Source organism: Sinocyclocheilus rhinocerous, unplaced genomic scaffold (assembly GCF_001515625.1).
Source record: "Sinocyclocheilus rhinocerous isolate Xijiao unplaced genomic scaffold, SAMN03320098_v1.1 scaffold2753, whole genome shotgun sequence".
NCBI lineage: Eukaryota > Metazoa > Chordata > Actinopteri > Cypriniformes > Cyprinidae > Sinocyclocheilus > Sinocyclocheilus rhinocerous.
The window spans coordinates 79,690-92,027 of NW_015633528.1; the positions used below are offsets into that span (position 1 = coordinate 79,690).

Below are 12,338 nucleotides of genomic sequence, written 5' to 3' on the forward strand. Positions count from 1 at the left end.
CTGCTGCTGCGTGAATATGACGCATCACAACACCACGGAGACCCGAGAAAAAACTGGGATTAAAGTCCAAAACCTGACTTGAAATAAAGTGACTAAAGTGGTTCCATAAACGACAAATGAAGTTCACACAATCTCACTAATTTGTGCACGATTATTCTTAAGCAGCCCTTAATGTCGATCATGGATCAAATCGATACACCATGACAAACAGCGAATATATTCGTGCTGTTTAATGCATTTGAGACGTTGTGTTTTCCTCAGTGCATAACTGACATGTCACAGGTATATTTTTCATCTGTAAATGTTAGAAAGTCATGCAAACATATCCATTTTGCTGGCAGGAGTGAGCGAGCGCTGCTGCGTGCATGCACAGTAAACAGACTGCGCAATCGAATAGGAGCGCAATAATTATGAGTAAAATATACATTTTGCTAAAATATTTGTTGGACATTAAATGTGTCTTTTGTAGAATTTTAAACCTTCATATAAGTGTATTTTTATGATAGCATTAACTGTAAGTGGACAATTGTAATGGGTAAATCCAATGTAAACTAGTTCAGTAGGCTACTAATTACTCAGCTCAAATGAGTTAATGTGTGCTTCTTATTGCAGTTTAGAAGTCATTTTCTTATTTAATTTCATTTTAATTCAGTGATTTTAACATTTAGTTTAGTTATTTTAATGCTTTAAAGAGCAGTTTTAGATTGTAATGTTCTGCTATCTGTTCTGCAAAGGTACAGCTGTCATAAAACCAGAGAGCCTTTCTGCTTGGCTAGTCAGTGTTAGAGGAACTCCGCTTAGTCTGATAGTTAGCCTGCTTTAGACCAGGTTAGTTTCCCAGCATAAGTTGCCACAGTGACTGAAGTTGATCTATGTTAAATTTGCTTTATGGAACCAAATCATTTGACAATGAGTCAGACTAACTGAAATAAGCCTGGCTTATTTGGTAAACTTGTTTTATGAAACCGGCCTCAAGGCATTAAGTGATCATATTTTTTCCATTGCATCGAATCGCATTGTGTTGAATCGAATCGAATCGAAATCGGATCGCACTGTAACAGGGGTGAATCGCATCGCATCGGTAGCTGCTTCATATGTATCTTTAATGTATCGTATCGTTGGCTATGCATCGAGATGCGTATCGTATCGGCCTGAGTCATGAGATGCACATCCCTAATACAAACAAATGGATATTAAAATATCTTTAAAACGGAAAGAATAAAGGCAGTTACTTTCTGTTTACTCTTTGAATTCTCATGAATAATACTGAGGAAAGCTGGGAAAACTGATGTAGACGATCGTATCGGCCTCAGTCATGAGATGCACATCCCTAATACAAACAAATGGATATTAAAATATCTTTAAAACGGAAAGAATAAAGGCAGTTACTTTCTGTTTACTCTTTGAATTCTCATGAATAATACTGAGGAAAGCTGGGAAAACTGATGTAGACGTGTACTCTCCAGCCACAGCAGCCAATCTTCACTGCAAATTCACTTTTCGTGACGTTGGTTCAACTTTGCTTTTTGAACCCGAAGAACGAAATTGCTCCAAAAAATGAAAAAATAACCACTTTTACCTTTAATAATAGATGTAATGAGGGCTAAAGTTGTTTTCACTGATGTGCAGCGTGTTCATATATGTGACCCTGGAGCACAAAAGCGGTCTTAAGTCGCTGGGGTATATTTGTAGCAATAGCTAACAATACATTGTATGGGTCAAAATTATACATTTCTCTTTTATGCCAAAAATCATTAGGATATTAAGTAAAGATCATGTTCCATGAAGATATTTTGTAAATTTCCTACCGTAAATATATCAAAACTTAATTTTTGATTAGTAATATGCATTGCTAAGAACTTCATTTGGACAACTTTAAAGATGATTTTCTCAATATTTAGATTTTTTTGCACCCTCAGATTCCAGATTTTCAAATAGTTGTATCTCTGCCAAATATTGTCCGATCCTAACAAACCATACATCAATGGAAAGATTATTTATTCAGCTTTGATTTATTCAGATGATGTATACATCTCAATTTTGAAAAACACTTAAGACTGGTTTTGTGGTCCAGGGTCACATATGTTAACATCTCAAAAAATGTGTTTTAAGGTTTGATGACTCTTTCAGGTCTGATGTTGTGTCTTGTTTTGCTCAGCTGTCTCACTCGGACATGGAGACGAAAGCCCGAGCCGTGGTGTCCCTAAGCAGATTGTTTTCCGTGGTACGTTGCTACGCCGCTGCGGTAAGCTTGTTTTGCTCGTGTTTGTGTGTTCTGATGTGCGTCTGTCTGCAGGACGAGGATTGTTTGCCTGAAGCCATCGGCTGGCTGCGGGACTCTGGAGCTCCTGACGTCGGTAAGAAGCTGATGGATCTCGGATCGGTGGAGATTCGCTATCGGACGCTCCGCTTCGTCTTCATCGAGTGTGAGTTTCATTTCCAGTAGTAGAGATGTCACACATGTTCAGGGCATGGTTATTATAATAAATGAAAACCAAAACTGTCACAACATTTTGTTCTTGACATAAGATAAATGTTAACTGAAATAAATTATGAAAACTAAACATTTTCGTTTCGTTTATCTTTAAGTACTAAAATAACTAAAACCAAAAATGTATTCTAATTCAAAGTTTTAACAAAAGCTATGCTAGCATCTCAGCAGTGGTTCAGTGCTGTCAGCATCTGTGAGCTTCATGCTGGATCCTGTTTGTGCTCATTAGCACTGACTAACGAACGTCTGGCCCCACAGATTCACGTTATCTTCAGGTGATTTCGTGCAGTAAAAAGAAAGCCATCGAGGAGCTGAAATCAGAGCCGGACTCTTGGACTTTATCGGTGAGAGTCTTTAAGATCAAATAACATGTTTGTGTCCATATTTAACGCACCGCATTCATAGGATTATTAAAATCTTTATGAATTATGTTTGACTGATTGTTGTGGGAGTTCTGCTCTATTAAGTGGATGTGGGACAGAAATAGGATACTGCCTTTCATTCCAGAAAAGCGAAGATATGAAAAACAAAGGAAATGAGCATTTTCAGAAGAAGAAATATGATCTGGCGTTGAAGTGGTACACCAAAGCCATTAAATACCAGTGAGTGACAGAAGAACCTCACTGCTTTAATTCCCAATCCACGTCAGTTTCCCAGGTTTTAATCGAATGTTCGTCTGTCTGTTCTGTTTTCAGCCCGAGCAACCACATCCTGTACGGGAACAGAGCGCTCTGCTACATTCGCTCGGAGAAATATCTGTGAGTTTAGAGCAAACCATACACGATAATCAAGATCATGATTGACCAGCGATACTGATTGTGGGAACTGTTTTCAGGAAAGCACTTGGAGACGGAAAGAGAGCCATTATATTACAGCCAGACTGGGCCAAGGTGAGTGCTGGTTCACCGAACACACTGCCACCATCATCATCATCAATATTTGAATGCATTCTCGTTTTGATGAACTGATAATGATCTATGATGTTTTCAGTTGATATAAGAACAAAACTCAATGAAACGTTATGTGTCGCACCTCCCATCCAACAAATCACAATAATCTTTGTGCTTTGTTACTTTTGATAACACACAAAGTCTCCGCTTTCAAATTAAGTCAGTTGTATTATGAAATACCATTTGTGTGACAGATCGCTGTTCAAGCGTGAACCGATCATCTCTCCCTCTTTACTGCTAGCTACAACAGCAAATAAACATGGAATGAAGAAATGAGTCATGAATCATGTGATCGATCAGTCAGAAAGACGTCAGTACAACCACATGAGATCAGTTACCTCACATTTACCTCAGGAAAGACATTCAGTGTCCATAAACTCGATAGTCAACTAGAAAAATAACTATATGCACTGTATCACATACTGTATTTTTACTTAACCTCTTTCAGTATTTAATGTATGTTTGAATAAATCCATCATGAAAACAAGTTATGACATGCACGCTTTAAATGTTTATATTTCAACAAACAAACTAGTCAAAACATAATTATATCATTTAAAATGGCATTATAATAATTTAGTGTATAATAAACGTTTATTATAAAAACTGCCTTGTGTGCATTTTAAATGTTTGTTTACAGGTCACTTTAATATTGTTCTGTACCAGCTGAATTTTTTTGCTAATAAACTAATAAATAACTAAACTAATGCTTTTTTGCATTCTGCTTTAGAGAGAGCCTTTGAAAGAGATGCTCAGTGTTCAGAGTCATTTGAATGGTTTTCTCAGTGAGTTGTGATGAAGCTGTGTCACCATCACATCCAGAGCTTTGTGTCACGTGTTCTCTGGGCTTTCAGGGTCACTACCGCTTCTGTGACGCTCTGTTCTATCTGGGGGAACATCAGAAAGCTCTGTCGGCCAACCTCCTGGCTCAGGACGCCTGCGGCACAGACACAGAGGGACAGAAAGACCTGCTGCAGCAGCACGAGCGCTTCCAGACGGAGCTGCAGGAGAGCAGAGGTAACGTCTGATCCTTCAGCACGGCTTCAGTGCTGAGCCACCGCAGCAGAGCGCTTCATTTGTGTTGTGTTTCCAGCAGAGATGAAGACCAAGAAAACCGAAACGAAGAAAACTTCTTCTAAAAGCAGGTTTGTGTTTGCTCTATTGCTGCTCTGGATTCGCGTCGTGAGCGGATGATTACGGTTTGTTTTGTACTGAAGATCACACGCGGCTAGCGATTCTTCTGGTCATCATCAGAAATCCAGTCATCAGCCGGAAGCGGCGTCTCAGTCTTCAGTCCAGGAGAGTTCGGTGAGATGAAACGCTCAGCCATGGCCAAGCGCTTACGCTATACTGTGAACAGTGTTATTGTAGATTTTTTTTTTTTTATGAACTGTTATGGTTTACATAACGTTTTAGATTAGCTTTTATTTTTATATTTAAAACTAGTCTGTTTTTTGTTTGTGTCATTAGCTCTTTTATTTAAATGTTTTTAACATTTAAATTTTTACTCTGGTTTGTTTACTATTTAGGTTTCATTGAGTTTTAGTTCCTTCTGTATACACGAGTGTCTTTTTTTATTTTCTTTTTTTAACCAATGTTTCAAACTGCAACAATGTGATTTTTTATTTTATTTTTCTCACATGAATGTAAAGTCTAATTGCTGTAATGTTCTTCTCTCAAACACCAGCAATCTGAAAACTGGAAACACCAGGAAGACACTGCAGGTGAGGGACGAGATGCTTCAGAGTTTTTAAAGTGAAGTTGCTTTTGAATTTCTAACCTCATTGACAGCAGTGCTGGACATGCGTTGGCCATCTAGCACTGAGAAGGATCAAAGGATTCTTCAGAGCAACCTGTGACTGTTGCAACCTTACATTTGTGTTGTGTTACTTTCTTCTTCGCTCATTCAGTTATGACACATTTTTACATTATTCCATAAACAATTGCTGTGTAGTCTGATGATTTTTAATTTTTTTTGTCTTCATGAGTAAGATAAGAGAATGCCTTCTTTTCAAGGTTTTTATCGTCACTGGACGATGTTGTGAGTCAGTAATTTTCTATTGCTATGACTTGTGGTATAACACTGGTCAGATGAAGTCTGAGCACTGAAGCATTCACAACTAAGATTATACAATGGACCCTTTTCACATTTTTGTGTTTCTCAGCAGCTGAAGTCGTCATAGTTGGGTTAACTTCAAGAGCAGTGAATGGGAGAGTAACACAAATATATTTTTTGCATTCCCATTTGCTCAAATAGCAAAAGAAAACCCCCACGATAATGTTTTCGTGACTTTCAATAAAAGGGAAAAAATGGAGAGAGACTGATAACAGCAGTCAGAAGAGAGAACGAGGTCAAACTTACCGTCCCTCCCAGAGACGCTGCGTTAGAAACACCCTCGCATTAGCGTCAACTGTTTTTTGTAATTTGATGCAAAGGTGATATAATACAAAGAATAGTGTTAGAAATGTGCATAAATTTTCAAATTTTTTTTTTTTTTTTTTACTTTCAAGGATTTACGACGCTGATGACCGTTAAACGCATCATCACAGTCTTGTGAAAAGGATCCATAAAATCTACTCCTTTTTTTTATCATCATCACTTTGTCTCCTGCTGCTGCTCTTCCCCGGCTTTGCTCAGTCAACTTCTCGGCTGATTGAAGACTGTTACAAGACCAAACGGATCTAAGGTTTTGGTGTAGTTCACTGGATGTCAGCCTGATCTAACAGCTGGAAGCTTCAGTTTGACTGCACTGCGCTTCTGAAAGATGCTTGTTCTATATAACATTTTTTTGATTTACTAGAATCGTGTGGCCCTATTGACGTGTTCTTGAGCCTCAGTAGAGAGTTTCCAAATGAAACCAGAGCGCCTCGTTAAGACATTTAAGTGAAGAGGTTATAGTGGCGTGTGGAGCTGGAGTCTCTGCTCTTTAAACTCTCGTCAGTCGTTCGTTATCTCGCGGTGAATGTTGTATTTCGTTGTCTGTTCCCAGCTCTCCTCCTGCTCTTCAAGGCCACGGATCTCAGATGTGTCAGTGTTGTTAAAGCGTCAGTGATGGCTGGAGATCTGCGCTGACGGTGATACTTGCGCTGGTGTTTGTAGAGTTAAGCTTGAATATCGTGCTGCTGGTATAATTGGAAGGATGTCAAACACAGGAGGTTTATTTCATGCGAGCGTGTTCTGGCGAGTCAAACTTTCCCTCCGCAGGAAATGAGCTTCTCTGAGTGTCTCCTGTCGTGTGTGTGCGTGTATTTACTCCTCCTCCTTCGTGCCGCTGCGCTCGTTTCTAGAAGAGACGGGTGGTTGGTCTGGTCCTGCGGGTTCTTGATCGTCTTTACTCCGGAGATTCACTTCATCATGCGACGCAATAATCCCATAATTCACGTTTTCAGGGAATTCAGGAGCTCGAGTGTTCGCTGAAGGAAGAGCTGACAGAGTCAAAGACATAAAGAGGTAATTAACCGCGTTATTGTTATGAAAATGACGGGGGGGGAAAGCTGATTTTTGTAAATGTTTTTATTGTTTGAGATGTTAAATATTAAACTGATATGATTTATGACGATTGCTTTGTTGTTACATAACTTTAAAGTGAACCATGAACTGTTATTGACCGTAAAATAAGAGTTAATGACAGTAAATAAGGTTAGATTCACTTTCATTTCACCGTCACATTGAAGCTTTCAGATTTGGGTTTGTTTCAGACAGTAACAGGATGTTCATTTCTGCTGTTTCCTGCTTATCATCTCAACCAGAATTATTAACTAATAGTAGAACTTGAAACATTTTCACTACTTGAAATAAAATTGGTGACACTTTACAGATAAAATTCCTTTTGTAAACATTAGTTAACATTACCTAACAAAGAAATACAGTTCTAAAGCATTGATTAATCTTAGGTTGTTAATTGCAACATTTAATTATATATTCGTAGTTGTATTTGCTGTTATTATTATTTAGTGGACCTGAGTTGACATGAACTGAACAGGTGTATTTTTATTAACTAACCTTAACAAAGGTTAACAAGTCTTTGCTCATTGTTTTATTATTATTATTATGAATGAATAATTTATTATTATTATTATTGACAACAATATACAAACTGGACTGAGAACATGAAGACACTTAAGTCTTTGTTCATTGTTAATGTTAGTTAATGCTTAAAGTATTAACTGAAATAAAATATAAAACTTACATTGTTTCAGTTTAGCATGCAGTAAACATTGTTTATTTTGGTTTTGTTGAAGTATTGAAGTGTTAAACTAAAACCAGCTATGTAGACATTAAAAAAATGACTGAAAGTTTAACTATGATGAAAATCAGAACAGGAAATCCAATTCCAAATATTAACACAAGGTATGATATTATGTCAATGATGGTAAACAGCACTGGTGTATGAATGTAGCTTTCGCTGATGTTTGTTTCCAGTCTTTCTGTGCGCTCGTATCTGTGACCTTGAGTGGAAACGGTGGACTGATTTCATTGAGCCGCTTGTAATACTGTGTTTATTCCTGATGGATTTTTCCTAGTGAAATGAGTCCACGAAAGACTAAGAAAGCCTCATCCGCTGTCCCAGAGGAGCCGGCGGTCCGGAGCAAACACCCACCTGTCCCGGACGGACCGAGCCCTCCAGCGGTCAGTGTGTGTGTGCGTGTGCGTGCGTGCGTGTGCGTGCGTGGGCGTGTGTGTGTGCGGGCGTGTGTGTGTGTGGGTGTGTGTGTGTGCGTGTGTGTGTGTGTGCGTGTGTGTGTGTCGGCGTGTGTGTGTGTGAGCCTGTTTGTTACCGCGGCTCTTATCTGTGCTGGTGTATGTGTAAGGTGTGAGAGGATGAAAGCCGTGTGGGTGACAGGAACTCAGCTGCGGCATGGCAGAAAGAAACTAATCAGCCTTTTACAGCTTGAACCGAGGCGGTTAGGTAGCCTCGCGCTAACCGCACACGCGCTAGCTCTGTCACCGCTACAAATTGGCTTCTTACAGAACTCAAGGTGCCAATGGACCATTAGACGCACAAAAGCAAGAGTTTTCCTAGCGTCTCATGTGAAAAAAAACCCAGATCCTCCCCACCGAGTAAAACACGCACTGTCTGCTCCTGATCAGGGATGTTTGGGGCTCTGGAATATCTCTGTTCTACCGGAGCTAAGATGTTTTTTCACAGGATAAAATGTTCAAAATGCCGGTAAAGTCAATAGAATCAACAACAACTATTTACACATCTTTACAACCCTGTTGAAAAAAACAAAACAAAACAATAGAAACCATCACAGAATCTGTAATGGTTTTACTGATTATAATGGGAATTGTATTGGTTTTAATGGAAACTGTAATGATGCCTGTGGGTCTCTACTGGTAATTGTTCGCCTTCTATTGGTGGCTTGTTAAAACCAATAAATCCCAATGGAATATGTCCCAAAACACACTACAGAAAAACATTTTATAATGGTTTTAATGGTTAAAAGTTGATGGTTTGAAATGGTATTTGTAGTGGAATCCATTAGAATTCCTGTGATGTTTTTTTTTTTTTTTTTTTGCAGGGAAGACCTGGATATTAGAGTAAATAAGAACGCAGCTCCTTTTAGCACTACACAAACGTGGCTTTATTCTCTAATGGCTTGAAAATAAATCAGACGTGCGCGCACACGCACACCTGCACACGTGGTAAACAGGTTGACAAAGAGGAAGCTGTCACCAATTAGCGGCAGTGCTAATCTGGTTGTGTCGAGAGGATTATACTCTGTCCTGGTGGGACGGGGGAGAAATTTCATTTCCTGTGCAGCGTTCACAGACTCTACCTGAGTCAGCGGAGCTGCGCACGTCAAATCCGTGCTGAGATAACAGTTAATCATCTCTCGCTCTGAGAAACTGTTTCCCTCCACTGGGCCGAGCACCCGGCGCTTCATTCCTTCTGAAAACACACGTGAAAATGTGACCTAACCTCTCACCAACGCCAACACGGGAAACACACACGAGGAGACGCCGCCTCCAGAATTCCTTGAGATGTTCCACTCTGTTATTTCATGTGACATGCAACTAGTTTACAAGGTTCATGCTGCATTCAAGTCCTCCTGCGTATGAGTTCAGAAGTTGAAAAAACCTATTTCAATAAGTACTATTATTAATGCGACTTACTAATGTAGTATACAAGATAAACTCTACAGTAAATATTCGCAATTACAATTTAAAGTAAAAAGTGAAATAATTTTAATTTGTTATTTCCAAAACAAAATATGCAATGGGGGGTGTAGGCAGATGCTTGAATTGATTGAATGGTGGTTGAAATATGGACCTTTTTCCCATTTCCGGGTTTCTCTGCAGCAGGAGTCGTCATAGTTGGGTTAACTTCAAGAGCAGTGAATGGGAGAGTAACACAAATATATTTTTTGCATTCCCATTTGCTCAAATAGCAAAAGAAAACCCCCACGATAATGTTTTCGTGACTTTCAATAAAAGGGAAAAAATGGAGAGAGACTGATAACAGCAGTCAGAAGAGAGAACGAGGTCAAACTTACCGTCCCTCCCAGAGACGCTGCGTTAGAAACACCCTCGCATTAGCGTCAACTGTTTTTTGTAATTTGATGCAAAGGTGATATAATACAAAGAATAGTGTTAGAAATGTGCATAAATTTTTTTTAAATAGAAAAATGAAAAACTTTAGAGGATTTACGATGCTGATGACTGTTAAACGCATCATCACAGTCTTGTGAAAAGGATCCATAAAATCTACTCCTTTTTTTTATCATCATCACTTTGTCTCCTGCTGCTGCTCTTCCCCGGCTTTGCTCAGTCAACTTCTCGGCTGATTGAAGACTGTTACAAGACCAAACGGATCTAAGGTTTTGGTGTAGTTCACTGGATGTCAGCCTGATCTAACAGCTGGAAGCTTCAGTTTGACTGCACTGCGCTTCTGAAAGATGCTTGTTCTATATAACATTTTTTTGATTTACTAGAATCGTGTGGCCCTATTGACGTGTTCTTGAGCCTCAGTAGAGAGTTTCCAAATGAAACCAGAGCGCCTCGTTAAGACATTTAAGTGAAGAGGTTATAGTGGCGTGTGGAGCTGGAGTCTCTGCTCTTTAAACTCTCGTCAGTCGTTCGTTATCTCGCGGTGAATGTTGTATTTCGTTGTCTGTTCCCAGCTCTCCTCCTGCTCTTCAAGGCCACGGATCTCAGATGTGTCAGTGTTGTTAAAGCGTCAGTGATGGCTGGAGATCTGCGCTGACGGTGATACTTGCGCTGGTGTTTGTAGAGTTAAGCTTGAATATCGTGCTGCTGGTATAATTGGAAGGATGTCAAACACAGGAGGTTTATTTCATGCGAGCGTGTTCTGGCGAGTCAAACTTTCCCTCCGCAGGAAATGAGCTTCTCTGAGTGTCTCCTGTCGTGTGTGTGCGTGTATTTACTCCTCCTCCTTCGTGCCGCTGCGCTCGTTTCTAGAAGAGACGGGTGGTTGGTCTGGTCCTGCGGGTTCTTGATCGTCTTTACTCCGGAGATTCACTTCATCATGCGACGCAATAATCCCATAATTCACGTTTTCAGGGAATTCAGGAGCTCGAGTGTTCGCTGAAGGAAGAGCTGACAGAGTCAAAGACATAAAGAGGTAATTAACCGCGTTATTGTTATGAAAATGACGGGGGGGGAAAGCTGATTTTTGTAAATGTTTTTATTGTTTGAGATGTTAAATATTAAACTGATATGATTTATGACGATTGCTTTGTTGTTACATAACTTTAAAGTGAACCATGAACTGTTATTGACCGTAAAATAAGAGTTAATGACAGTAAATAAGGTTAGATTCACTTTCATTTCACCGTCACATTGAAGCTTTCAGATTTGGGTTTGTTTCAGACAGTAACAGGATGTTCATTTCTGCTGTTTCCTGCTTATCATCTCAACCAGAATTATTAACTAATAGTAGAACTTGAAACATTTTCACTACTTGAAATAAAATTGGTGACACTTTACAGATAAAATTCCTTTTGTAAACATTAGTTAACATTACCTAACAAAGAAATACAGTTCTAAAGCATTGATTAATCTTAGGTTGTTAATTGCAACATTTAATTATATATTCGTAGTTGTATTTGCTGTTATTATTATTTAGTGGACCTGAGTTGACATGAACTGAACAGGTGTATTTTTATTAACTAACCTTAACAAAGGTTAACAAGTCTTTGCTCATTGTTTTATTATTATTATTATGAATGAATAATTTATTATTATTATTATTGACAACAATATACAAACTGGACTGAGAACATGAAGACACTTAAGTCTTTGTTCATTGTTAATGTTAGTTAATGCTTAAAGTATTAACTGAAATAAAATATAAAACTTACATTGTTTCAGTTTAGCATGCAGTAAACATTGTTTATTTTGGTTTTGTTGAAGTATTGAAGTGTTAAACTAAAACCAGCTATGTAGACATTAAAAAAATGACTGAAAGTTTAACTATGATGAAAATCAGAACAGGAAATCCAATTCCAAATATTAACACAAGGTATGATATTATGTCAATGATGGTAAACAGCACTGGTGTATGAATGTAGCTTTCGCTGATGTTTGTTTCCAGTCTTTCTGTGCGCTCGTATCTGTGACCTTGAGTGGAAACGGTGGACTGATTTCATTGAGCCGCTTGTAATACTGTGTTTATTCCTGATGGATTTTTCCTAGTGAAATGAGTCCACGAAAGACTAAGAAAGCCTCATCCGCTGTCCCAGAGGAGCCGGCGGTCCGGAGCAAACACCCACCTGTCCCGGACGGACCGAGCCCTCCAGCGGTCAGTGTGTGTGTGCGTGTGCGTGCGTGCGTGTGCGTGCGTGGGCGTGTGTGTGTGCGGGCGTGTGTGTGTGTGGGTGTGTGTGTGTGCGTGTGTGTGTGTGTGCGTGTGTGTGTGTCGGCGTGTGTG

At 39.2% G+C, this 12,338-nt stretch overlaps 1 protein-coding gene across 1 annotated transcript in view; it reads left to right on the forward strand.

The window, feature by feature from the left end:
- Positions 1 to 12,338, forward strand: part of LOC107744207 (E3 ubiquitin-protein ligase TTC3-like) — a 45,264-nt gene that overhangs the window by 4,570 nt on the left and 28,356 nt on the right. Inside the window, 12 exon segments of the mRNA XM_016557730.1 lie at positions 2,159 to 2,224; positions 2,297 to 2,426; positions 2,750 to 2,835; positions 2,999 to 3,093; positions 3,187 to 3,249; positions 3,327 to 3,381; positions 4,296 to 4,458; positions 4,538 to 4,586; positions 4,659 to 4,749; positions 5,129 to 5,165; positions 6,832 to 6,892; positions 7,966 to 8,071. Coding sequence (XP_016413216.1) covers positions 2,159 to 2,224; positions 2,297 to 2,426; positions 2,750 to 2,835; positions 2,999 to 3,093; positions 3,187 to 3,249; positions 3,327 to 3,381; positions 4,296 to 4,458; positions 4,538 to 4,586; positions 4,659 to 4,749; positions 5,129 to 5,165; positions 6,832 to 6,892; positions 7,966 to 8,071 — 1,002 coding nt within the window.